Genomic DNA, 27,892 nt, shown 5'->3' on the forward strand with positions numbered 1-27,892 from the left:
AGTCAAGGTGAATCGGGTCAAGCTAGTTTCTTCAGTTTTTGTGTATATTTTGTAATGAATGAGATAGAGTAACTAAGTACCAACCTTAAAACTCATATCTTAAGCTGGGTGACGGCATTTACGTTGTAGATGTCTATGGGCTCCGGTAACCACCACCAGGTGGGCTGTGAGCTCGTCCAACCATCTAAGCAATAAAATAAATAAAAACCATAGACATCTACAACGTAAATGCGCCATCCACGCATTTACGTTGTAGATGTCTATGCGTTAGTGTCGACCTTGAGATATAAGTTCTAAGGTCTCAGTATAGTTACATTTGTTATTAGCATCAACAATTCGACGTTTTTAATTGAACATCAATTATGTTTACCCCATTATCAAATAGCTGAAGTTTTTTTTTTGTTATAATTTTTCCAAATTTTAACTTTAAATATATCTAATATAATGTTGCAAAATTTTCGCTTAAATCAAATAATACCCAAACATACGACCCCCGCATTCAGTTAAAACTATATATATATATATAAAAATGATTTGCCGTTCGTTAGTCTCGCTAAAACTCGAGAACGGCTGAACGGATTTGGCTAATTTTGGTCATGAATTATTATATCCAGAGGTTTAAAAGGTAGATAAATATGAAAATTCTCGGAATATATAAAAATAACAATTTTCCCTTTGATGTGTCCCCCGTCGGTTGGATTCCTTTTGTTTGTTTTAAGTTTATTTTATACAAAAGTTTAGGTCTTTTATTTATTGATTGAGGCACTACGAAGTCTGCCGGGTCAGCTAGTATAAAATAAAACTCGGTATTTTGGTGTTAATATTTTTTTTCTTTTTTAATTTTCTTCTGAAAATATGTCTTTCTATATGAAATCTTGTATATTAAATAATACAATATGGGTTTTTCCTTTCATCGAATATCTATATAATGTATTTCCGTAACCGAACCCGGAATCTCTCGGCTCTGCGCTCGAAAAAAAAAACAACTAAACATTATGAAATGTCAAAAATGTCAAATACATTCTGGGCGGGAACTGTGGAGGATAAAGGTAAGGAAAACCGTCTCATATGGGAGAAGCTTGAAAAAGTGTCCCACTACACAGTACTAAATAAAAGAGTTCAAAAATCCTCCAGAATGGCGCTTATGAATTGAGCAGTTATTCACTGATTGAAGTATGCCAAGTTAGGAAATAATATATTTAATGACTACAGTAGTCAGTGACGGTGTAAATACAAGACCTCACATGTTTACGTAGTCCAAACTAATTTCGTCAATATAACCTAAAATTATGGCTATGGTAAAACGCGGAGACATCGATTGCATTTTCTTATCAGCTTTAAATAAAATACTTTTTGTGATTTTTCAGTGCTTACAGTTCTTTCGTCCTTTTTTATTTCTCAATCTAATTCTAATAACTTTCAGCGCCTTTTTTAACATTTACCCGGTTGCTACTGTAGCGCCACCCTTATTTAGTAGATTTTAACGGACACTTTTTCACACACAAAGACGGTTCTCCTTACCTCTACCCTCCATAGCGGGAACTCTAAGTGTTTCAATTACAACGCTTCGTTATCGTTCCCATTACGCGATACATTGCGGGTTCGTTTACGAGATGTTAACATAAAAAAAAACATTATAATATTTTTTATATATATATATATATAGTACATATATAGTAATTTACAAACGACACACCGAAATTAAAACAAATTCATTATTTCGATGCGTCGCGTCGTGACCATAAAATTCAAGTGACATTTTCTTTTTTATTTATTTAAAAACTTGCAATTCTAATATCGATTTTTTTTTATTTTAGAAATATCCGTTCTTTATTTTTAAATTTATAGGTGATCTTGAAATGCATCAAGAAGTTGGGTCGTCTGGTTGTAGCCGCGTCCGTCACGAGGAGTCAGATCCGAGGGTAATTGAAAAAGAATAATCTAGAAACCTAACCTAAGACGTTATGGCTCAATCGATCAAGCGAGCGCTTATAAGCGTACCGAAAAAATTAAAAATAAATCAGACGAAAACATTTCAAGGACATTAAATACTCAATTTACTGTAATTCGCTTATAAAAAAGTTATTGCAAATTCTTTACATATCATCGTTACGTCCTTTCATTTTGTATTCATTTAAATTATCTAACAAAATAAAAAAAATAAAAATTTTAATTACATCAACATCTCACTCACTCAGCGGAGAATCTGTGGCAGTATTCGATTGCGGCGCCGCGTAGGGCACCGGTGACCTACACGATACGATTCCCTTCGAAATCCGGAGCTAAATAAAATCGGAAGCGAGAGCGCTCAATGAACACAAAACAAATAATAACAATAAAATTCATGCATTATCAATTCCAGCGCTCACATCCGACCTTACAGCTCTACTATTAGACAAGAGAATCGGACTGTTCCTCTAAAAGCTCGTCCTTACGTGTGACGTCACTAAAGTACATAGACTATACACTCGAGAAACGATTACCCACCGGTGACATCACGCGTTGGTGTTACCAATAACAAAAAAGAAATAGAATTATTAAATTTTTTTCTCATAGTGATTTGAGAAAGGTCATTATAAAACTGATGATCCGATGATAGTTTTCAAATTTAAAATACATCCCTTACGATAACTATATTACAGTTCGCGATTCATTGCCAAGTCCGATTTATTGCCTATTATTTATTGAAATTTAATTTATTTTTATCTTTTATAATTTATTTAAATACAAAATCAATCCCATTTACACCCAAGTCTCGTTTCCACCGTTCAAATGTACAAGTTTTTATTTTTAATTTTTTTCAATAACATTTTCAATTTTTTTACTTTTTATTTTATTTTTTTAAATAATTCTAAAAGAAAGGAAAAAAAAACATTTTTCCATTTTGCCAAACTCACATCACTTCGAGAACAGATTATGTGATGTGCATTCGCTTTTTCTATCCGAGGATTAAAATTATTCTCTTTCATCAATAATTAATTAATGATACACTTGACGACAATAAAATGGAAAACATTAAAGTAATAAAATCAAATAAAAAATAAAAAAAAACACGAGCAAAACGAACCAATACAGAGTCTTATTTAATCACAGACACAAACAGATGAATAAAAAAAACAAGTTTAATCCTCAGATATCATAATTATATCTAAATATATAATATTTTATCCATGAATTTTTATGGATTCCAAACATATTCCTTCCACAATTCGATGGATCGTTTAATAAAAGCATAATTTTATTATTACATATTTAATAAAATAAGAAAAGCTTATAATTATATATTTCTTTTTTTTTTTAAACCATTTTTATAATGATTACAAGCAATCTAACATCTACACTACGACTACTTTAGTGTATAAAAAAACCTTTTAATATTTACAATGATTAAATGAAAAAAAAAAAAAGAAAGAAACATATACGCTCTACATACATATAACGTTGCATATATTTATGTATGTAATGTAGTAATAAATACATTTAAGTTGATAATCTTATTGCAAAATACAACATTTCTCCCACCAGAAAAGGATCGATGGAAATCTTTTTTTGATATAAGCCAGATTAAGGATAATCATAGGATAATTACGTCATCGTCTTTAATATATCTATCCCTTAGGAATTGTGTACCCTTGACTCTCCCCTCAATTTTCTAATATAATCTACCCCCAAACGTTGCAAACAGAAACGTCAAGTCATTGTCAAATAAAGAATAAAGCCTTCATGGATATCCGCAGAAAATCTACACATCAAAAAATCGTATTGAACCGTCCTCTAAAGAGCGCGCAATGTAACAAAATCAAATAAATCGGGGTACATTGCTGGCTAAGGAAAGGACCTCAATATGGGTAGTTAGTACAATAATATGATCTAACGGCCTACGAAGTGGTCATTGACTCTATATAGAGGCGATACTTACTATCAACAAGGTAGTCCCGGTTAGATAAAGTATTCGGTGGCGAGTTCAATGCATTATACGTCCTATGCTAGCAGCGATACGAGCTATATTCCCTTAGATCTAACGTAAAGTATTTATTACCTATTAACGATTGTATGCGAAACATCATATTGAACCAACCAAGAAATATGTTTAAATAGAAAAAATATGTAACAATTTTAGTTTTAGTTTTTGCATTTGGAATGAACTCTGATCTAGAATAACCTTCGATATAAGGTTAATGTTATCCGATATATTAATTCGGTGAAATCAAAGAGTTTCCGAAAGAAGATTTCTCAACTGACAAGGTTAGGTTAGGTTAAGGTGAATGGCTATTTTGGTATAAGCGACATTTTTGCAACTTTACAGCAGAGCCATTTAAAGTTTAAAATTTGGAGAAAATATATCATAATAAAAAAAAACTTCAATTATTTGAATGGTGTAAACTTAATTGAAGTTCAATTAAAAACATCGAATTGTTGATGCTTGATACCAAATAAAACGCATCTTTAATTACAAAGATAAATGTCACGTAAACAAAAACAGCCTTTCACCCCTCGACATCATGACAATAAAATAAAATAAAAAATGTCAGCTCCCGATAACCAGATCATATACTATATAACTGTCCGTTTTAATCTTTACAATTTAAAAGCACAACAATAACCAATCGCTCGACCGTTGGCAACACAGAATAAGAAATATGTAGCCGCCTGTAGAAAAATAAACAATAATTTTGCATCGATTTTGCTGTCATTCTTTCTTTTATATATATATGAATATATATTTACAATTACGTACTCTACATATAAAAATTAAGAAAACAAATTAAAAGTTAATTAGTAAAAAAACGTGTCTTCTCGTTTAGTAAAACGTTTCGTCGCTCAGGAGCTTCATAAGCGCCGCACTAAAGCTCTGAGCTCCGCATGCCCGACCCGAGAAGTTACACTTCTGCAGCCCGAGAAGTTACACTTCTGTCGAGGCTCGGCCCGCGGACATCAGCACAGGTGCTTCACGAGCAGCTCGTGCATCTCTTGCTTCGTCATGTCGACGAGGTTGGGCGCCTGACCTCGCTGCAGGATCTCGACGGGGCCGCGCGCCTCGAGCTGGCGGAGGTGGCGGCGCAGGCGGGGCTCGGGCAGGGGGCGCAAGGGGCGGGGGCCAGGCGGTGCGGCGCGGAGGGCGCGGGCCGCCGTGCGCAGGAACTTGGCCCACTGGCGCTCACCGGCGGAGGGCTCACCCGTGCTCACCAGGGTAGACGCTTTCAGTACTAGAGCGCAGATGGCCGAGAGCGTGAACTGAAAATTACAGAGACATATTTTGTGATTTTTCACATCAAAACGTATAATACTATAAACTATTATATGTATGTATGTGTATATATATTTTGCGTATGTATTTGTAATTTAATATAAATTTCATTGCACCTACCACTATTTACTCTGCACTACGTTTGGTTGACTTAGGCAAATTTTACACGAGGTATAAATAAATAAATAAACAAAACGCACAATCATACAAAAAAAAACGGTCAGTGCATAGTTCATTCTGGGTCGGTTTACTGGTTTTTTACTGGTTACTTCACGGCGGAAATAGGCAGGGCGGTGGTACCCACCCGCGCGGACTGACAAGACGTCCTACGACCGGTCAAATGTATACATTATACTAACAGATGACGACAGAGCGTGGGGCGTGCGAGCGGGATCCAACGCTTCGGACAGAACGCTGCACGACTCCAGCACGGCCGACCAGCCCGTCGTGCTCTGGATGTATCTGGAACATAAAAAAACCTTGTTTTAAAAAGCTCAAGTCACGCGTCAAGGTGACGGCTCGCCTGGCGTTAAGTTGTAGTGTAGTTAGCATTGTGTGACGATCATCCAGTCCTTCAAATAGGAGTCTACACATAACGGTGCGATTGCCCATCCACTTTGAGGCATGAGGTTGATATTTTATATTATTATGTATATCGGTTATCCGGCTCCTCAGATGTGTGTCGGAATAGTTTAGTTTAATCTGTGCATTGACTAGGTCACTGTCAGTTGGTTGTCAAAAGAAAGTGTCAGAGGCAAGACACTTCATGGTTAAGACGAGAAATAAAATTAATTGTGAAACAGTTGAGGAAGTATTGCTTTATTCTACTACGCCATTCCTACATATATATATTTATTGCCCTTGTAGGCAGACGAGCATACGGTCCACCTGATGGTGAGTGGTTACCGTCGCCCATGGACTTCAGCCATGCCAGGGGCAGAGCCGATCCACTGCCTACCAAAATCCGGGACCGCGGTCCCCCCGGGCGGGCTCACAGCACACCACTCGATTCCGGTAACACCAAAACGAAATCCAGTCCTGCACTTACTCTGCGTACGGGGTCGCTAGATCGACGGTCGGGTCGTGACGTCGGGCGACGGTGAGCGCCCTCAGCAGGCGGCCCCACAGCGTGCGCAGGCGCGGGTGACTCGGACCCACTCGCCTCACGAAGCGAGATATTAGCATCTATATAAATAAATAAATATAATCCTATAACTTCGATGAACAAGTTATCCTTGGTAGCTCGAGGGTTACAGGGTTCGATTCTTAACCTTCGACATGTACATTAAAAACAAAACGAATTTTTTGGCGGGAACGCGAGGAGTGAAGTTGTGTGATTTGTTTTATTTTGTCTATTTAGTTTATTTCTTCAGGTTTAAATGTGTAATAACGGTGGTTTATTAAATTTTTAATATCTGTGAAAGTGCACAAATATGGGAAAATGAAACAAAGTCGCTGTTCCCGACTTCCCGGCTTTTCGAAAAAACTCGAACCTTCTCGGGTTATGTTACGGGTTGTTATCGGGTGGATGTACTTTCTAGCTAGTGACTCCCTAGGTAGCACAACTATTTTAAACTAGACGACACTGATGAACTTAATCGAAGTAAGCCGTATTATATAAATGTGTGTGAAATTAAGAAAATGTAAATTGTGAAGCGTGATGTCGGAGTCAAGTCCAATAATTAAACGCCCGCTTAAAATCCGTAAAGCGTAGTTTTAATGTTATGCCGGCCAGAGTAACGCCATCTATCGCCGAATAGTTGAACGAATATCGAAGGATCTAGTAGCATCTAGAACGCTCGAGAAGTACAACCCCATCAATTGTCAGATAGCGAAAGCGCAATACTTAAAATGTGTGGAATATTCTCGATAATTCAAGGGATGTGATATCGGCTATAAAAAGGTTGCAAAGATGGCACGCAGTCAGTCAGTAATCGGAACTACTCGAAGCGAAACAGCGAACGGATCACCTGAAGCGAACTAAGAATTTTAAAGTGTTTGTGAAGTGTTAAAATGTTCTAAGTACTAATACAGTTTCAATTTATACTTCGATGGAATTTTATTTATCCCGAACCCAAGCGCGTAACAATATCGATGTATAAGTACATCGATATTTTTAAATCGATTTCAACATCGATGTTTTTCTAATATCGATCATCCCTAGATGTAACTCACCCTTCCCTTCCTGACGTTCATCATTTGCGCCACACGGTCGGCGTGCAGCAGGCCCGCGAACATCTTGCTGATCAGGTCATCCTTGTTCTCGTCCAGAAGGTTCACCGGTGCCGGCTTCTGGGCTACCGCCAGGTTGACGACCTGCCGACACGGGAGACTGGTCAATTGTTCACTAAGCCATCACTGATCAGATTCACAGGTGACGATGCTCTACACTCGGCGGCAGATGCGGCAGATACGAGCAAATGGCGTAGAATGATCCAAAATAAGCTCTTGTTGCAAGGAGAAGAAGCCATCTGGGCTCAAGGACTCCGCTTGAAATACATTTTCAGCACAGTCTACGCTATGGTATAATAATATATTAGCAGAAAGTTCTGGCTCGCCTGCGGGGTACAAGGGCGCGGGGTGCACAGGGGACGAAACGTGCTCGGGACAGTTCTTAAGATATGTGACGTCACAGTGGTTGACTGGAAACTACTAGTACTATCGGGGATGTTCTAGAAAATTGTCGACATGTCGTGTGGCCTATAAGAACCTTACACTATAAGAGACATCATAAAGGAAGTTAGTAACCGGTTTACTCGATACGAAACAGCGAAAGGCTCATATGAGGCGAAGCGGATTGCGATTCTGAAGCGGGTCTTAAGTGACGTTAAACTTAAATGGTTTTAATTTACTTAAAGAGCAATTTATAATTCGATAAAACTTAGTCATCCAGAGCCCTAGCGCGGAGCAGTACTACCTTTCTTCTCTACTTATTCGCTGATCGCTTAAGGGGGTATTTCAGCTATACCCCGGTAGGTAAGCTCTCAGGATCAACCTGAGATAAATTGATAACACTAGACCTAACAAGAGCAGTGCTTCGCTAAGTTTACCATCGGATCTCCCAACCCACTGAAAAGACCCGGTGAAGAAGTTAACAGGTTACCAAATGCTATAAGGCTACCAAATGAGTGCCTGACACACCACATGGGCTGGAGCCGGACTGACCTGTCTCTTATCGATGCTCTCGTTCTTGGGGCTCTCCTGTTTGGGCCTCCTCTGCACCGACTCTATATTCTTCAAGAACAGATTAGAATCGTCGTCATCCTCTTTGTTCAGTTCTTTCTGAGCTACGTCTAATAGTTTTTGTTTCTCTTCTCTTTCCTGAAACATTACGAGTGGTGTTAGGATGTGTTGTGAGTCCGCACGGGTAGATACCACTGCCCTGCTTATTTCTGTCGTGAAGCAGTAATGCGTTTGGAGGGTGAGGCGCATCTGTTGTACTATAACTAACTGAGACTTAAGATAGAGCTCATGCCTCAAAACTGGTGACAGCATTTACATTGTTGATGTCTACATGCTCCGGTAAGCACTTAACACCAGTGTGCTTAATGCGAGTTTTTTAACGTTCTCGATAACGTAAAAGTTAGCTCTTGTATGGGATCATTTGCGTACGATTGCCGCTAGGGGCCCTGTTCCAACTGCATACAAAATTGGGTTAACTTTTATGCTAACGAGAACGTTAAGAAACTCGCACTAAGCACACTGGTTACTTTACAATTTTGCGGGTTTGATTTTTATTACAGGCTTTGATTTTTATTACATCGCTCAACACTAATGCACCGGACGTCTTATCCTTTCGGCCACGACGATTCTAATGTAATGATCCTTTTTCATATCGAAGGCTCGATACATTTACATTACGAATTCGATAGATTTTTGTGCTTGATGTTACAGGTTAAATAAATAATAATAATATATATCTATTTTTTAATGTCTTCTTAGAGAGGCAGGCAAATAAAGAGAAGGAAGGCGTGAAGGAAGCTCACAAGGCCAACCAACAGAATCATCCCTTCTACAGCGGCAGTAAGTTGCTCATACAGGATGCTCATAGGATATCATTCACTCTTTTAAACAATCAAAAATGATATGATGTCAACTGACTTCTGGTAAACATAATTTTGTAATTATCAAACACCATATAATTCGATAAGGCAATTGTTATTTGTCTTTGAATAGAAACATTAAAAAACTGCAGAGGAATGTCGAGTCTCTTTGTGTCTACTCTGGAGTGTTCCAAGGGCAGAGTTAGCCCCGAGTAATTCTTTGAGATAAATTTATCATCTTTTTAGCATCAAAGACTTCTTAGACCCGAGATTTTTTATATCCCAGGACGACGGAGATTACTCGCGACAGTGAGCCATATGTCATAGGAAGAAAAAAAAAAAGTCCCGTTGATTGAGACAGTGACTATTTGCTAGATGTATCAAACACATAAAACTACGCATGCGCCACCTATCGTGCGTTGATGGAACTAAACAAAAACCTTCCCGGATGTCGACAACTGTAGCGAGTTTCAAGCCACCTTGAGACAGTACCTATAAGGCACGCGATTGTTACTACTGATTTATATCTTCGAGAGCCAGTTGAAATTTAAAACAAAGTCTAGATAGTTCAGTTCCATAGACATCCTTACAGACAGAAAGCTCTCGAACTCTAGGGTTCAATATAGGACAGTGTTTCGCAAAGTGGGCGATAACGCCCCTTTTCGGCGCTGCAGGCCTAAAGGGGGGCGCTAAGAGACCCAAAAAAAAGGGGGCGTTGTGTAGAGGCTTGGAAGGCGATTTGTAATTTCATCTAGGAGCACTCTTCATCGACTGAGCTCTCGCTATTGTGGTTTTCAAGTAGGTGAAAAAATAGGGGCGCTAACAAATAATTTACTCTCAAAGTGGACAGTAGACAAAATTTGTTTGGGAGCCCCTGATCTAGGGAAATCTAATCCGGCAGCTTACCTTCAGTATTAACGCATTGGATATCGCCAGCGGGTCGTTTAGCTCTTCTAATCTCAACAGGATCAGATACAGCGCTTCTATATCTAGGAGCAATTGTTTCGTCCTTTTCATCTCTCTAGGCGCCTGGGGAATTTATAAAAAAGTTAAACCTAATTTTTTACTCATGTCTAAAGACAAATTACAGCATACAAAAACAAAACAGAAAAAAACTTTATAAAACACTACAGCTAAATGTTCAGATTTCAAGATTTGAACACTGATTGGTAGAAACAATTCTACGATACTGAACATTAACAAGCAGGATTTGTATTTTGTGATTGTTTTTGCGATTCACAATGAATTTTATATTCATATTATTTTTTTATTTGTTTGGATGGGTGGACGAGCTCACAGCCCACCTGGTGTTAAATGGTGGCTGGAGCCCATAGACATCTACAACGTAAATGCCGCCACCCACCTTGAGATATGAGTTTTAAGGTCTCAGTATGGTTACAAAGGCTGCCCCACACTTCAAGCCGAAACGCATGACTGCTTCACGGCAGAAATAGGCAGGGTGGTGGTACCTTCCTACCTGTGCGGACTCACAAGAGGTGCTACCTCCAGTTATTAATCATATTAATATAAATATTGTGGTATCTGTGACCATGGTTTAACTTTGAACCCTGCTTGGACTAACACCAGTATTTTTTTTACTAGCATCCTCAAAGGTGAAGTTCAATGGTATAAGCTTACTTCAGCAGGATTGGCTGTGCTCGCCACACTGGAAGCTCTGGACATCCTGGAGGGTGCCACCTCTCCACCGACCACTTCCACGTCTATCAACTTCCTTGGGGCAGTAACGCTGCCACACTGCAAATTAAAAAAGTATTCATATACAATCCTTGTTTTCTTTTATTCTATACAATGACGTCAAAGTTCAAGATTATGTACAAATTCTTAATAAGCACTCATGTTGTCAGAATGCGCATGTATGCAAATATACATTCAACCACACCACAGTGCCAAATTAACCGATTTCATTTACTTCGTATTCATATTCTTAAATTGGATTAAACTAACCTTTTTTTTAGTTTCCTAATATTATAAATGCGAAAGTGTGCTCATTTATGTATAAATATGTTGGGGAAAAGTTTCTTCACATTTATTATGAAAATTCGCAACATTTTTTAATATAGTTTATTTACATTTAACTAAAGTAATATTTTTTTTTTTTTTTTTTTTTTTTTATTGCCTTTGTAGGCAGACGGGCATACGGCCCACCTGATGGTGAGTGGTTACCGTCGCCCATGGACTTCAGCAATGCCAGGGGCAGAGCCAAGCCGCTGCCTACCGCTTAATACTCTCCACAAGCCTCGCTTGAAGAAGGACATGTCATAGCGCTCGGGAAACACCGTGGAGGGGAGCTCATTCCATAGCCGGATGGTACGTGGCAAAAAAGATCTCTGGAAACGCACTGTGGATGACCGCAGTGGCTCCAGGTAGTATGGATGAACTCTACTCCGGTGGCGGGCGGTGCGATGGTAAAAACGAGATGCTGGTATCATCTCGAACAATTCCTCAGAGCACTCCCCATGGAACATACGGTACAAAATACAGAGGGAACCGAAGTCCCTCCGCAGACCCAGAGGCTCCAAACGATCCGAGAGGATGGGATTATCGACAATCCGAACGGCCCTCCTCTGTATGGAGTCAAATGGAAGAAGCTGGTATTTGGGAGCCCCGGCCCAGAGATGGGAGCAGTACTCCATGCGAGGCCGGACTTGTGCTTTATAAAGCAAAAGTCTTTGTCCAGGCGTGAAGTACCGCTTCGCTCTGTTGAGGACTCCCAGCATTTTGGACGCCAACTTGGCTTTGCCTTCCAAATGACTCCGAAACTGGACATCGCTCGAAATGTCGACCCCAAGTATCCCGATACTCTCGGAAGGTTGCAGGGATACTCCTTGGAATTGCGGCGCCATGACAAAGGGGTCCTTCTTCGCAGTGAACGCGCAAACTTGTGTCTTTATCGGGTTGAATTGAACCAAGTTCAATTCACCCCATTCGGAGACTCGCCCCAGAGAGTTCTCCACTTCAGACACAAGTTTTGATCGTCTCTCTTGCACCATGCTCCGAGAGAGACTCTGATGGCCGATATATCGCGCATCCCCCGTGCTGTCATCCGCATAGCAATGTATGCCATCAATAGACAGCATGTCATTGATATACAGGATGAAAAGCGTGGGGGAGAGCACCGAACCTTGTGGAACGCCAGCGTTAATGGTCATGGTATCAGAGCAGTCACCGTCTACAACGACCGTGACGCTCCGCCCATCCAAAAAGCTAGCGATCCACTTGCAGAGACCCTCGGGGATTCCGTAAGATGGTAACTTCGATAGAAGTGCCCTATGCCAGACCCTGTCGAAGGCCTTCGCGATATCAAGGCTCACAGCAAGAGCCTCGCCCTTGCTCTCCAAGGCTTCAGCCCACCTGTGAGTAAGGTATACAAGAAGATCGCCAGCTGAGCGACCGTGACGGAAACCGTACTGTCGGTCACTGATCAGCTGGCGATCTTCAAGATACTTCAGGAGTTGTGTATTAATTATTCGCTCCATCACCTTGGAAAGCAAGGAAGTTATCGCGATAGGCCTGTAGCTCGATGGGTCCGACCGGTCACCCTTCTTGGGGATAGGGTGGACGTGGGCGGTCTTCCATGAAGACGGAACCCTGTTAGTGCAATAAGAGAGGCGATACAAACGCGTTAGCGCAGGTGTCAGCTCAGGGGCGCACGTTTTCAAAACCACTGCGGGGATGCCGTCTGGCCCACTCGACTTATGGACGTCCAGGAGTCGGAGCTCCCGCCTGACTGCACACTGTGTGAAGCAGATATCTGGCAGGGAGCTATCACACCGAGGGATGTTCGGTGGTGTGGCACCCCCGTCGTCCACAGTCGAGTTCGAGGCGAAGAGTTTGACCAGAAGGTCAGCCTTCTCTTTCGCGCTGTGGGCCAGATTGTCATCGGACTTGCGCAGTGGTGGGAGACTAGACCTGCAAAAGTTTCCTTCTGCAGCCTTGGCGAGCGACCAAAAAGCACGGCTCCCGGAGGGATAGCTCTTCAATCGCTCGCCAACTCTAGCGACGTGCTCCGACTTCGCCTTGGCAATAACCTTCTTGTAGGACCTAGAAGCGGCGTTATATTTCCGCCTTTCCTCTGAGATGTTAGGGTCCTGACGTCTCCTGGCACTATCCCATGCCACGTATGCGGACCGCTTGAGGTGTGCAGCATCCCTGCTGGCATTGTTATACCAGGGTCTGCTGCGACCCCCAACGGGCACTTCAGAGGACGGAATAAACAATTCCATCCCCTGGAGCACCACGTCTTTAAGACGGCCCGCACAGACGTCAGGATCAGCAGAGGAAAAGCAGAACCGCCCCCATGGGTAGGATGCGTAAAATTCACGCAATCCATCCCAATCTGCTGACATATACTTCCAAACTCTTCGATACCCGGTCGTCGTTCGACGACCAGGACGAGAGAGTGGTACGGCAGCACGGATAAGGCAGTGATCAGACGATCCAAGCGGAGCGTCGACCACCACACTGTATCCGGCTGGATCCGTGGTCAGCAGAAGGTCCAACAAAGAAGGTTCGTGCCCCTCGATATCTGGGACACGGGTGGGCTGTGTCACCAGCTGGGAGAAGCCGTAGGCCAAGGCGAAATCGTAGGCAGTCCGACCCGGGAGGTCAGTGGTTCTGGACCCCAACCACTCTTGGTGGTGAGCGTTAAAGTCTCCAAGAACCACCACCTCCGCAGATGGGTACTGCTCAAGCACGCGGTTAGTCCCCTCTTGCACATGCTCAAACAGAGCTGAACCTGCATCACTGCTGTGGGACCTGTACAGGCACGCGTAGATTCGGGTACAGCCCCCGTGATCTACGCGCAGCCACAAGAGGGACAGGTCCCGTTTTTCGAGGCCCCGAAGACGGCGACAACAGACATCAGCCCGGACGAATACGCACACCCCGGCTTTACGCAGGAAGTTGTGCTCCAATACGTAGCCGGGGTATTCAAGGTATGAGGTATCGTCCGGAGCAGATATCTGCGTCTCCGTTAAAAAAAGCAGGGCAGGCTGCGCCGTCTCAAGGTGGTGGTGTACGGCGTCAAGGTTGCTATGTAGGCCCCTGACATTGCTGAAATCCACATTAAATGTGGAATGGGGAACCGCCTGTAAAACCCTTTTCTTTTTTTTCGACTTCATTAATTATGTTGTTATATTTCTGGAGAGTAGGATTAGGAGAGGTAGGATGTTGGAGGTGAGATCGAGGCAACACCTGAGTGAAGCGCGGAACATAGTACGTGCTCGACCACGGGTTGCGTGAGAGACTGACGCAGGGCATGGAAGGGCCCCCAGTCCACTCTGCGTGCGATCGCCGGGATCCACTCCGGTCTCCGACTCCGGCACGACGACCGCACGACAGGATTTTGCACCGGTTGGCGGGACAGCTTCCCGGGGCGGAGTTTAGTAGAGACACCCGGGTTCAGGTCCCCTACTGACCGGCGGGCGGCAGCGGATACCGTTTCACTGGGTCTCCCTATACCCCCGTCAAACAATCACGCCCCGTGAGCTCGCACGCACGTCTGCTCCGCATGTTCCAGGCGTCACCAAGACTCACCCCCAGCAAGGAAGGGGAAAGGGAAGGAATAGAACTGGCTCTCCAACCCACACGCCGGAACACAGCTAGGCTATTTGGCGGCGGACTCTAGTTGGAGGGTGGTCGCCAGCCAGTCGGACTAGGTCCTACCACCGGTTAAAGGTGGTAGGACTAGGTAAAGGTGGTAATAGGTTGGGGGAAAAGTCTTTTCGCATTATAGTATGTATGAACTTGTAATAAAATCTCTTTAGCTATACTATTTGTATCTGGCTGGTTTTGGTATCATTAAAAGTTTAAATTTTAAAGAAGATAATTCCAAATTCAAATTAGGAAAATGTGTGATTTTTATTTATTTTTCGTACTGTCAAGATGAGTGAAATGCGAAGAAACTTTTCCCCCAACCTATTATTTTGAGCGCATCTCGAGCCCAGTGCTACCGGGCTAGGGGTGGTACCTGCAGCTTCCCGAGCGAGTTCTCGAACTGCGTCGGCACGTAGGCCCGCGGAGCCCCGGCCTCCTCGCCCGTCGAGTTGTGTCGGTTGGAGTTGTGCCGCTCTCTGTGCTGGTGACCGTCTTGCTTCACTGCTGCGCGAACAACGACACGTTTAAATGAGCAAAGGTAATGTTGTCGAAGGGTGAAATCCTATCATTACCAGGTAGGTACCACCACCCTGTCTGTTTCTGCTTCAGTTTTTGTCTACCTATTCTAGTAGTCTCGAGGGGTTATGCTAGATTCTCAGAATGAGTGGGAGAGCTCACGAACTCCTGACGATGTTGCTAACACGAACCCTAGCAAGAGCAGTGCTTCGCAGAATCTACCACCGGATCGGAAACGCGACCCACTAAGAAGTTCCGGCGAGAAATTCAGTGGGCTGTGTCTGTGGGTTAATAATCTGGTAATGGTTTTAGCCGAGCATAGATAACCGACAGGCAAGCCTTAGCGTGTGGAATAAACTGTACAGTTATCGGTGTATTTATATGCACCCGAGCAAATATCAAAATTGATATTTTATGCTGCAGATTATTATTATCAACCCACAGACGCAGCCCACTGAGTTTCTCGCCGGATTTTCTCAGTGTGTCGCGTTTCCTATCCGGTGGTAGATTCTGCGAAGCACTGCTCTTGATGAGACTAGTGTCAGCGTGTCCTTACAGATGGAGCCCGTGAGCTCACCTACCCATCCGTGCACAGTTGGAATAGCCATTTAGACTACCAGCAAATAGGCAGGGAAAAACGATAAATAAACTAGTAAGGGGATATTTTCACCGAATAAGTTCATATCCTATGTGATACCAAAATAGAGCAGAGTATAGGGGGAAGAGGTCGATCGAATAAGACATGGATAGAGTGTGTGAATGACAGTATGAGGGAGAGAGGAGCGAGTGTTGAGATGACGGCTTATAGAAGAGAATGGAATAGAAAAATTGGTTGTGCCGACCCCACCTAGTGGGATAAGATGGCGAAAAAGAAGATAGCAGAATATGCTGTTCCCCAGTCACTAATAATGTATGAGCAACTTACTGCCGCTGTAGAAGGGATGATTCTGTTGGTTGGCCTTGTGAGCTTCCTTCACGCCTTCCTTCTCTTTATTTGCCTGCCTTTCTAAGAAGACCTTAAAAAATAGATATATATATATTATTATTATTTATTTAACCTGTAACAACAAGCACGAAAATCTATCGAAATCGTAATGTAAATGTATCGAGTCCTCGATACGAAAAAGGATCATTACATTAGACCTGTGGACGATATTTCTGCGGCCCACGGCCAAGCAATCAAATTTTAGTAGAAATAAAAAATACTGATATTATCGATAATTTACCATCTTTTTCATTACAGATATGTTTTCACGCCTATTCCTAATTAATAAGCTACCCGCGTTGCATAAATAATAATTATAATTGATTTATCTATGGTACAATCGCCTTTTGACACTTGATATTAAATATGTCAATTGACTGGTGGTCAAGTAAACAGTCCAAAAATGTGTGGCCCGCAGTGATGATACCTCACATTGTTCTATGTGGCCCTTGACCAGAAAAGTGTGACGACCACTGCATTAGCCGGTAATACTCGATAGCCAGCCTTCGAGATTTACGTTACTACCGCATGTCAAAACAATTTTCCTTCTCTCGATTATGAGTATATGTTATGACTATAGGTTACTTATGACTATAAGTAAAGGAGCACTATCTATCGATTTAGTATTACTTATATGTATTTATATTATGTATTTATAATATGTACGTCTATGTATAAAATATGTTTATGTTATTTATGTGTGTAATTATGTATGTATTCAGTCTGATATATTATGTATCAATGCTTTATTATTATTATTGTGTATTGTATCAATAAGTAAATTGATTAGATCGTAATCTTCTACCCACCTATGTAAAGCTCTCCCTCTTTAAGAACGGTTAGCTGGTAGACAACTCAATTGTGGAGTTAAGCTCGCCATTTTATAACTTTTCGCAATTATTGTATTGTATTAACTGTGTACAATAAAGAATAAAGAAGTTTCGAGTTTCGATAACGTGACGACTCGATTGGGAAACGAAAGTAAGTAAATTCATTCGTGTTGGTGAGATTAATTCTTTTTACAGACGGTAGGGGCGCTGTTTAAGTCTTATACATTTTTTCTCGATAGCGATACGAATCTCGAATTTCGAAGTCGTCGTGGCCTAATGGATAAGGCGGTGCATTCGTATCTAGCGATGTACCGGTGTTCGAATCCCGCAGGCGGTTATCAATTTTTCTAATGTAATACGTACTCAACAAATGTTCACGATTGACTTCCACGGTGAAGGAATAACATCGTGTAATAAAAATCAAACCCGCAAAATTGTAATTTGCGTAATTACTGGTGGTAGGACCTCTTGTGAGTCGCTGAACCTAACTTCTGGGGTCCTCCAAAAAGTCCACCGAAAAATTCTCAGTAAATTACCACCACTTTACTGAGATTATATTTCATTCCATATCATCTCATCTCGTTTCATTTCATAATATCATTTTTCATATAAAAAAATTCATTAAAATTAAAATAAGACTTGACCTAAAGGTCATAGTTACCACGTCATAAAATCACAAAAAAAACTAGGTACACATTTTTAACATCGTATTTACGTACGGTATAATAATAATCGTGTATGTACGGAGTCCCCGTGTTCAGTTGCAGCATCTGTATGTTCAGTAGCCACTGCTTCTCTCTCTGCGACATGAGACCAGCGTACTCGTCTTCGTTGGCGACCTCCTCGTCTTGCGAGGACTCTCTGCAATCATAAGAGACATTTTGAGACATCATAAGCATTATAGGCATTGTGGTTTCCTACGAGAGCAACGTGCTTCTTCGGGATAAAAGGTAGCTAGCTCTAGGTGCCGGCTGTCCTCGAGCCGCGCTGGTCCTGGCCAAGCGTGGTATTCTGTAGGATAACCCATTCTAACCAGCGTCCCGAGGGGGAGGGTGATGGGTAAGATGTGCTCCGCACTAAAGGCCTCATTTTTCCCCCTTTTTTCTTTTCATGAGTTCTGTCTCATGCGAGGTTCGGACGTGGTTTGTTTCGAGCGACCGGAGGTTTTTAGTCGACTCCGACATGCTCCGCCCGCCATCCCCAGTGGAGGGCGAAGTCCGGCGATTTCCTTCTGACCAAAAAAATAAGCTAACTTCCTTAACCTTACTGGTGGTAGGACCTCTTGTGAGTCCGAACGAGTGGGTACCACCACCGCGCCTATTTTTGCCGTGAAGCAGTAATGTGTTTCGGTTTGAAGGGTGGAGCAGCCGTTGTAACTATACTGAGACCTTAGAACTTATCTCAAGGTGGGTGGCGCATTTACGTTGTAGATGTCTATGGGCTCCAGTAACTTAACTTAACTCCACTTAACACCAGGTGGGCTGTGAGCTCGTCTTCCTTTATAAGCAACAAAAAAAAATGTTCTCTCCTTCCACACTCCTCTAAATATTAATATTAGAAGATATATCGTGCAACTCACCTGTTACTGTAGGTTCCGTTCTGCCTCTGATTCAAGAGTGGATGGTTGAGCTGATTGTTCAGAGGACCACGACCCAGCATGGGATGGTGCGATGCATTATGGAACCCGCTGTTGTACTGCAGTATCGGATGAGTGTTCTGTATTATTTGAACTAAATTCTGCGAGGATAAATTTGTGTTGTTGTAGATTCTTGTCTTTTGTTTCGTTTCGGTTTTCTTTAGCCTCTGCGGGGATACTGATTTGGCTGGCTGGCTCATTTTGTTCGCGATCTGATTGTATTGTTGAGTGGGCACTTGCTGCGATTCATTCTTCAGTGTCGGCCCCTTGCAACAAATTAGTATTGTCAATACAACAGTAATAAAGGTATATTTCTTAAAGTAAACCTCAATATTGAGACGCCCACAAACCAAATCGCTAGCAACGAACAGCAACTTAATCTGTAATCTATTTTGTGTTACATTCACATTAGAAAATTTGGTAAATTGATAAATGTCAGTCGTCATTATTATGTTTCTATAACGCTTCCTTATTTACTATAATCTACTGTTGGTAGGGTATACTGCAACCCAAGGTCATGGAACCACGCCCCTGTCCATCACTGCAGCATCACGCATTCCAGTTTGAAGATCAAGGAAGCCCTAAACTTATCCTTTTCTCAGTCCCAAACACATTTTAATTCACAACGCAATTCATTAAATAAATATAAATATTAATCATGTTCCAATTAAATTTACACATATGGTTTGAAGTGTCTTCCCAATAAGTTATCTGATAGGTACTTGTGGTGGGTTTCGTTTGGAAACAACACAATGTACTATTTGGAAATAAACACAAGTAATTAATACGTTTATGATTAAAATTAGTCCACACAAAATGTATTATGCGGGTCTGTATATTTTTTAGTGTGGAGGGTATTTGAGAATATGAGTGTTGTATGTATCGATTGATGCACTTAATAAAGAATTACTTAATAATTAAAATATTGTACTCACTCGAATGTTGGAATTAAACTGTCCAACGTTCTGCTGGTTGTAGTTTTGCCTGGGCATATTGATACCGGGTGGAGGCCCCATCATGCGAGGTTGGCCCATCATATGCGGGAACTGATTCATTTGGCCAAACTGGTTACCGTTCATCATTTGATTCACGTTTTGACCCATCGGTTTTGTGTTAGAGCTTAATTGGTTTGAATTTTGAGCCAACTGAGAATTGGGAGGCATTTTGTTCAAATTGGGAATCATTTGATTTATATGATTTGAGTTTTGATTCATGTTGGGCGTCATTTGGTTAACGTTTGAACCTAGTTTGTTAATCGGTTGGGATATTTGGCCTATACCTGGTCCCATATGGTTTGTGTTTGGGCCAATCTGATTCATACTTGGACCCATTTGGCTAGAATTTTGGTTCATGTGATTGTAATTATGCGGCATCTGAGACAGGTTCATTTGATTTATGTTCGGATTCATTTGCGGGATGTTCTGGTTAATTTGAGGATGTGGTTGGGCGATATTCTGTCCCATTTGTGTCATATTTTTGGGCATTTGATTAACGTTTTGGCTCATCTGATTTAAGTTCTGTGGCATAGGTTTCTTTGGACCCATTTGATTCATTTTCATGTTTTGCCTCATCTGGTGTACATTAGGCCCTAAATTCGTTCCCATTTGACTGTTCTGAAACTGTCCAATCTGGTTGTTTTGCATAAACTGGTTTTGGCCCATTTGATTGCTCATCATTTGATTGTTTTGCGGAATTTGATTGTTCTGACTGAGCATTGTGTTCATTGGTTGGTTCATGTTGTGCTGCTGGGATACGAACGGTACTAATACGGGCGCTTGTAAGCCTGGAGGTCTTTGTAGTATCACCGGAAACCTTGGCTGGAAAGAAAACGAAACATATTTATTTTGTGGGTATCAAACAATGGACTGTTTATCAACTGTGTAAATTATTTACTCCAGTTTATTAGTCCTAGTTTTTTTTTATTTTATTGCCCTTCTAGGCAGACGAGCATACGGCCCACCTGATGGTGAGAGGATACCGTCGCCCATGGACTTTAGTAATGCCAGGGGCAGAGCCAAGCCGCTGCCTACCGTACAGTGAGACTATAACAATTTTTTTTAAATAATTGGTCCCAAGTTAAGGGCCTAAAAAAAAGAGGAGATAACCAAACCTTACGCCCTTGTTGGAGACTTCGAAAAACTGGGACATTTTTAGTGAATTCGCAAACATTTAGTGGCTCAAGTGTCGTTACCAGGCCAGGTTTTACCTGGTAGTAGTTCTGCGAGTTGTACGGCTGCTGCGAGGAGTGCTGTTGCATGGGTTGCGACTGCGCGTGACGCAGCTGCCGCTCCAACTCTTCGACCGTGCATACGTTCTTGAGCGGCGCCGGCTGTTCGGACGCAAAATCATCTAATTTTATTGTATTGCGTTAGAGTGGTGAACGAGCTCACAGCCCACCTGGGGTAAAGTGGCTACCAGGGCCCAAAGGTACAGCAACATGAACGCCATCTTGGGTCATTGAGTCGCAGTCTCAATATTATCTGTACCACTCTTCACACCACAATACATCTAATTTTATAACAATTGTCAACTAATTAGTAGTTATTTTTCTAGAAACAAGTACTCCCCGCGGCACAGATATTCATACATCTTCCTATTGGCTTTATGGCTTACTAGCCGTACTCGCCCGCTTCACTGGACATTTAAAATTAACATTATTATTTATGGTCATTATTATTAGGGAGTCCAACACTCATATAAATATTATCCTATCCATTAAGTACATGTATTTTCTACATGGATACCAAGTTTCAAGTCAATCGGATGCACGGTTCAGTAGTTATAGTGGAACATCCGTAAAAACCACTGTAGATTTATATATTAGTATAAATAATAGCATAGCTGTTTATAATTTAGGATAGTCTCACTCATTCCCTTTTTTTTTAAGGGAATTTATGACCTGGTAACTGAGACCTTTCTTTCATGTCATGTCTTATTTTAATTTATATTCATATTTTTATGAAAAATGATATTATGAAGTGAAATGAAATGAAGATGATTAATTTGAGACATTAATCAACTGGGATGAAATTAAATGAGATGAGATGATATGGGATGAAATATAATCTCAGTAAAATGGTGGCCATTTACTAAGATTTTTTTCAGTGGACTTTTTGGAGGATCCCAAGAAGTTACGTCCAGCGACTTTGTATCATTTTCCCACATTTGTGCACTTTCACAGATATTGAACAGTTAATAAACCACCAATATTACACATTTAAACCCGAAGAAACACTAAATAGACAAAATAAAACAAATCACACAACTTCACTCCTCGCGTTCCCCCCAAAAAGTCTCACTCATTCCTCAGCTTATATTTACAAACAGATTAATGAAGCCCGAATAAAAAAAGGTCATTTAAAAATTTGCGGGTAGTTCGAAAAAATATATATATAATTAAATGCTCACGGCCTGCGGTCCTGGGAAGGGCGCATCGTTTCTCCAAACGCTGGAGCCGAGCGACCCGGACTGCGGCGCGTCCGTATCGTCCAAAACTAACTGCGACAGTGACAGCTCTGAAAAAAATTATAAAAAGTTACCTTTTTTATTGCTTAGTTGGGTGGACGAGCTCACAGACCACCTGGCGTTGAGTGAATACTGGAGCCCATAGATATCTACAACGTAAATGCCGCCACCCACCTTGAGATATAAGTTCTAAGGTCTCAGTATAGTTACAACGGCTGCCCTACCCTCACGTCGTCTCGGATCCTCTCGATCCACTAACGGTGCTTCTAGGTACTTCAAGCTCCGGTCACCGTTCTCGTCGAACCCGTCGCTTGCGACGAAGGGCTCGACGAGTAAATTAACTCTCAGATACAGCCCACTGAGTTTCTCGCCGGATCTTCTCAGTGGGTCGCGTTTCCGATCTGGTGGTAGATTCTGCGAAGCACGGCTCTTGCTAGGGTTAGTGTTAGCATCGTCGTCAGGTTTGAGCCCCGTGAGCTCATCTACTAGTTACGGTTACGCTGGAATAGCCTCTCTAGGCTACCAGCTTAGGTAGGAAAAAAAAAGCCCTACCCTTCAAACCGAAATGCATTACTGCTTCACGGCAGAAATAGTCATTTATATCGGTCAGAGAATATTTTCTGAATAAGTTTACTAACCGAGCTGTGAGTTGGCAATCTCGTCGATGCCGCTGTTCTGGCGTCGACTGCTCTCGAGCTGTCCGGCGAGGTGCTCATGTTCCACCTCCCAGTCATATTCGTCGGCTGAAGTCAAAAAACGAATGGTCATATGTCAGTTGGGTTATTACCGGGTCGGTTTTTGGTAAGATACTTGGCACGTTTACAAAGTGAATATCGCCCACCACTATCAACATAGCGATCACTGTCATAAAACAGAGTCTATGATCCGACAAAATATTGAATCGAATTAACGACATTCTCTATTTAAGTACACTTATACTTAAATTAGAAGAAGGTGCTGGAGAGGGATGCTCCGTATATCTTGGACTGAGCATCGCACCAATGCCTCTATCCTAAAAGATCTTAATATTTCTCAAAGATTGTCGTCAACAGTACAATCCAGGATTCTTCGATATTTGGGACACGTATTGCGACGGCCAGCAGTCTATCGAGAAACTTGTTGTTCAAGGTAAGGTCAATGGTAAAAGATCTCATAGACGAAGCCTCATGCGCTGGACTGATCAGGAGAAAGACCTTACTAAAACCCCACTTAACGAGTGCGCGCCAAGCCTCAGTTCGCAAACTATGGAGAACATTTGTCAAGGCTTTAACTAAAAAGAATTCCACATGACCACGACTGCTCTATGATGATGATAATTAAATTCCGAATAATATTGTCGTTTCTGTGTAAGCTTAAATAGTCATAAATCACTTAAATAAATATTTAGTCTACACCAAGGCTGTAAGTCCATTGACATTCTCCAAATTCTCCTCTCAGCAATATGGTGGAGCCGGCACCCTCAAGTGAATGGGATTCAGATAATAGTTAGTTTAATCCTGGGATCAGGCCAGCTCCTAAAAGTTTTAGCACAGCCCGGCTAAGCAGAACTGAATTTGACCCAAAATAAACAAACTGATGATAAATTAAAGATTAACATGCAACAATTGAAAACATATTATGGTGTGTGAGAGTTGAAATTGGTTTTGAGAAAATATTAGAAGCAGAAGAATATTAAAATACTGAAGAATAATAAATATTTTGATGCGTTTAGTTTGACTTTTTTTTAAGCTATTGGATAGCTTTTATCGCGGCGACCGACTCAAGAAATTCCATAACGAAAATAAAACCTAACACCCTTCACTCCGCCTACCATGAAGCTCGCGTTCAACACATTCATACGTTGCGCTTGTGTAGTGTTTATGTATAAACGCGCGGCGTCACGTCGCACTGCATGCGCATCATGAAAAGTCTGCCCATCTCTCTCGCGCGGTCTAGCTTATGAGTGTAAGGGCACACTTAATGCTTTGCTTTTGTTAATGTTTATAAATATAGCATGGTCTTATTTTATTATTGTTTTAGTATTAAATTATTATTGTCTAATTATAATTGCATAAGTGGCTAAAAATGCTATGCAATAGCTTTCCCGCGGCAGTCCCCGAGTGCCACACGTGTTTCTTTTTTTAGTTTCATTAGACATTCAACTGTAGTTTTGAAACAAACAATGAAATAGCCGGTGCATGCACAATGTCCAGTGACATTTTCCATATCAATCAATATACAGTAGATCATCTTCTTCTAAGTCTTCTTGTAGTCATTTGATTGTCCATTAGACATTTAGCAAGGTTATTTGGTTGAGTTTCTAGTCTTTCAGAATAGGTTTTAGATCTATAGATTACTTTATCTTTCGCATTTATTATGGCAAGATATGGTTTGACATACAACAATAACAAAATATATGGTTCCACACTTACATCCATGGCCGAATGTCTCATCGTTCAATGCATCGTATTCGTCCTCTGAGGGTTCTGCGCAACCTTCGTCGTCATTTAAGTTCTGAAATAAATAAAACTGTGTATCAAATACACTGGTTGAACTAGTTTTAGGACATCTTATTGTCGCTAGTTAATATACTAGTACTGCATTTCTAATGTTTAAGCCTTTTAGCTGGTCATTTGAATGAAATTGTAGATGCTCAACAATTTGTATCCGGAGTAGTAAAGTAAAAAAAAAAGAGCTTGTAGAGTGACTAGCAACAATTCATAATTATTTTAGATTATATTACGACATTAAAAACTTTATAACATAAGCGTTGATGTATCTTTCTTTTAATTACATGTTTGACTAAAAGAAACAAATACCATATGGTCCATGAATAGGGAAGCGAGCCAATGTTTAGACTAACTTCGAGTACAATATAATTTTTACATAATACTACTTTGAATTAGGAGTCACATATGAGATCAATGTTACAAAATTCATGAACTAGAACAATGAGATTCGAAAATGCAATAAAATGAAACATGCAAAACATTGCAAGGCTTCAAATGTCAACAATGAAATCAATGAGGTAGTCCTCTGTTATCACACATTGTCAAGTGAAGTCAATTAAATAAATCAATTTAGTCAACATTTGTGATATGAATATAAGAACAAAGGATTTTAATCTTAAACTCTTTAACCATTAACATATTATTGTTTTGGTTTTATCATTATTTATAGTATCCCCTTAATGGTTATATGTAATTAGGTGCAATTGTTAATTTAAATTTGTTTCAAATTGGATTTACCAACAATTTGAAGTGATATCAGATCAGTCTAAGAACGACTGTGACTTAAGTTAGCTGGTGGTAGGACGTCTTGTGAGTCTGCACGGGTAGATACCACCACCCTGCCTATTCTAGCCGTGAAGCAGCAATGCATTTCGGTTTGTACTGTACTGAGACCTTAGAACTTATATCTCGTGGTGGGTCGCGGCTAATGCGTTATAGATGTCTATGGGCTCCGGTATCCACTTGACACCAGGCAAGCCCAAGTTCAGGACTCTGGAATATGTGTGATCATGGCAGTCTCAAATGACAACTAATACTTTTCGATTATCTCTTCATGAAAACTAATTTTAATTTAAATCTCCATCTACAACCATCATCATAATATGCATTTATTTGAACATAGCTATTTTGTATTTTATTATTATGTAATAATGTATATTGAATATACTAAAGGATGTGTCATATGGAGCCATACCACACCATACAATGCTTACACACATTACATGTGTGCCAGATTTAAATGCAATTTCAGAAATAACAAAGTTATATTTACACTATGTATGTAGGTCACTGTTGCACTTTGACAGCAGATTTATCAGGTGAAGTTCATTCTCAAACAAAATAATACATTTCAAAAACAACAATATTCTATGGTTAGCACAGCATTTCTAGAAGATGGAGATGAACCCTGCCAGATGGTGATTTGGCAAATTTAAATTACTGGATCATTTAAAAAAAACATATGTGGCTACTTTCACTGCTACCTAAGCATGCTGGCTTCGAATACACTCTACAGCCCGCTACACGCTGGCTAATAAACATAGTCTACTGATATAACTGGTATAATACACTGAGGGATCACGGCTGCCTGTTCTCTGGTGAATCCCTTGGGACATCCAATATGAAGTCATTATGGTCTAAAAGATGACACCCGCTGTATTCATATTGCAGGATAAGACTGCAACGGTGTTCAAATCCCGCACACAAGTACAAATTTTTCTAATAAAATACATAGTTAAGGAACACTTCCAAGTTGAAAGAATAAATAAAACGAAAATCGCAAAAATATGATCTGTGCATTTACTGGCGGTACGATGTCTTATCAGTCCTCACGTTTGGTACTACCACTCTGCACGTTGCTGCCCAGAAAAAGTAATGCGTTGGTATGAAGGATGGGGCAGCTGTTGTATTGCAAGCGCGCGATTGTGCGACTTTCTTTTGAAAGAAAATATAAGGAACATTTTTCTGATTTGCACAGGCACTAACTACGCTTGGGCATGGAAAATGCGCCGGGCAATCAACATGGTAAGGTATTGCAAACTTTCCATTCTAGCTCCAAAAAATATTATAAAGTTTATATTGTGAAAAATATTATAAAGAACATTTTTCTGTTTTGCAGGTACGAAACTGTAAATCTTGATAACCCGCTGTTTTATTTCGAGTCAATAATAAAATTGTCGTGGTAAAGTGAAAGGTATTATAACAGTGATGATGAAAACTTTTCATAAAATGTAACATTTTGAATTTCACAACTTGCATCAATTTTGTTTTGATAACTTAATTGTTTTAATAAGGGCAAGTTTATGCTTCTTATTCACAATGAGTTCGTTAGATAAACAGCACTTAGGTAGAAATACAGTGGCATGTTTTTCTCAAAACTCAAAATTTTATATAAACAAAGCTATTATAGCTATTGGATTGACAGTTCGGTCAATGTTAAAATGTTAAAATTGGCGAATTTTCCGACTATTTTGATTATAAAACTTATAAGTTAGACAAATTATAAGTTGTATTTGTTTTAACAATTGTCTAAAAACTATTTAATGTGACTTTAAAGGATAAAAAAGCAAACATTTAGCTTAGAAACATAAGCATACTGAAGTGTGGCGTGTTGGCACTGATGCTTGCGCGCCTTTATTTGTAGCACTTTCTGCTACAATTTAACTTTTTATTTATCTAAGTCAGTTATTAGACTCACCGATAATGAAGTATCGAACCCAAAGAATGAATCTGCCATTGGATTTTTTCATAAATCTTGTACATAAATGTCATGACTTGTCACACACATATGTCGCAATGGCGGCCGCCGCCATGACAGTTGAGCGCGGATCATAGGTTATCACTAATGCATAGACTAATTACACTACATGCTGATAATGGAATAGATTTTCCGGATAGAACTACCGGTGGTTTGTTAAATATCATTGTGTTTAATATAAATAAACGTACTTACTAAAATCTCTAGACACAGTATTTAATTTTATCGCATTTTGTTTCATCCCAATTGATATTGATCGATAGAATCAACTTCGTTTTATTGAGTTCCTCTTCTCTTTTCAAATAC

General features: G+C 40.7%; 1 protein-coding gene across 2 annotated transcripts; it reads right to left on the minus strand.

Annotated features, from left to right (window-relative positions):
- Positions 1 to 809: 809 nt before the first annotated feature.
- On the minus strand, positions 810 to 27,684 carry LOC101739698 (putative leucine-rich repeat-containing protein DDB_G0290503). Of its 2 annotated transcripts, none has more exons than XM_004930707.5 (17): positions 27,527 to 27,684; positions 24,751 to 24,832; positions 22,978 to 23,082; positions 22,283 to 22,389; positions 21,081 to 21,203; positions 19,810 to 20,691; positions 18,818 to 19,140; positions 17,958 to 18,099; positions 16,349 to 16,439; positions 15,281 to 15,411; positions 10,930 to 11,046; positions 10,198 to 10,320; positions 8,414 to 8,569; positions 7,424 to 7,564; positions 6,297 to 6,433; positions 5,608 to 5,710; positions 810 to 5,235 (listed from the first exon to the last, which is right to left on the minus strand). In XM_004930707.5, the coding sequence occupies exons 1-17, from the start codon at positions 27,563 to 27,565 to the stop codon at positions 4,936 to 4,938; spliced, it is 3,102 nt and encodes a 1,033-aa protein (XP_004930764.1). In that variant the 5' UTR covers positions 27,566 to 27,684; the 3' UTR covers positions 810 to 4,935. The 2 variants fall into 2 exon arrangements, with proteins under 2 accessions (XP_004930764.1, XP_012549798.1); XM_012694344.4 differs by having other exon boundaries at positions 15,281 to 15,408; positions 27,527 to 27,666.
- Positions 27,685 to 27,892: the final 208 nt, after the last annotated feature.

The sequence above is a fragment of the Bombyx mori genome, chromosome 23 (genome assembly GCF_030269925.1).
Source record: "Bombyx mori chromosome 23, ASM3026992v2".
NCBI lineage: Eukaryota > Metazoa > Arthropoda > Insecta > Lepidoptera > Bombycidae > Bombyx > Bombyx mori.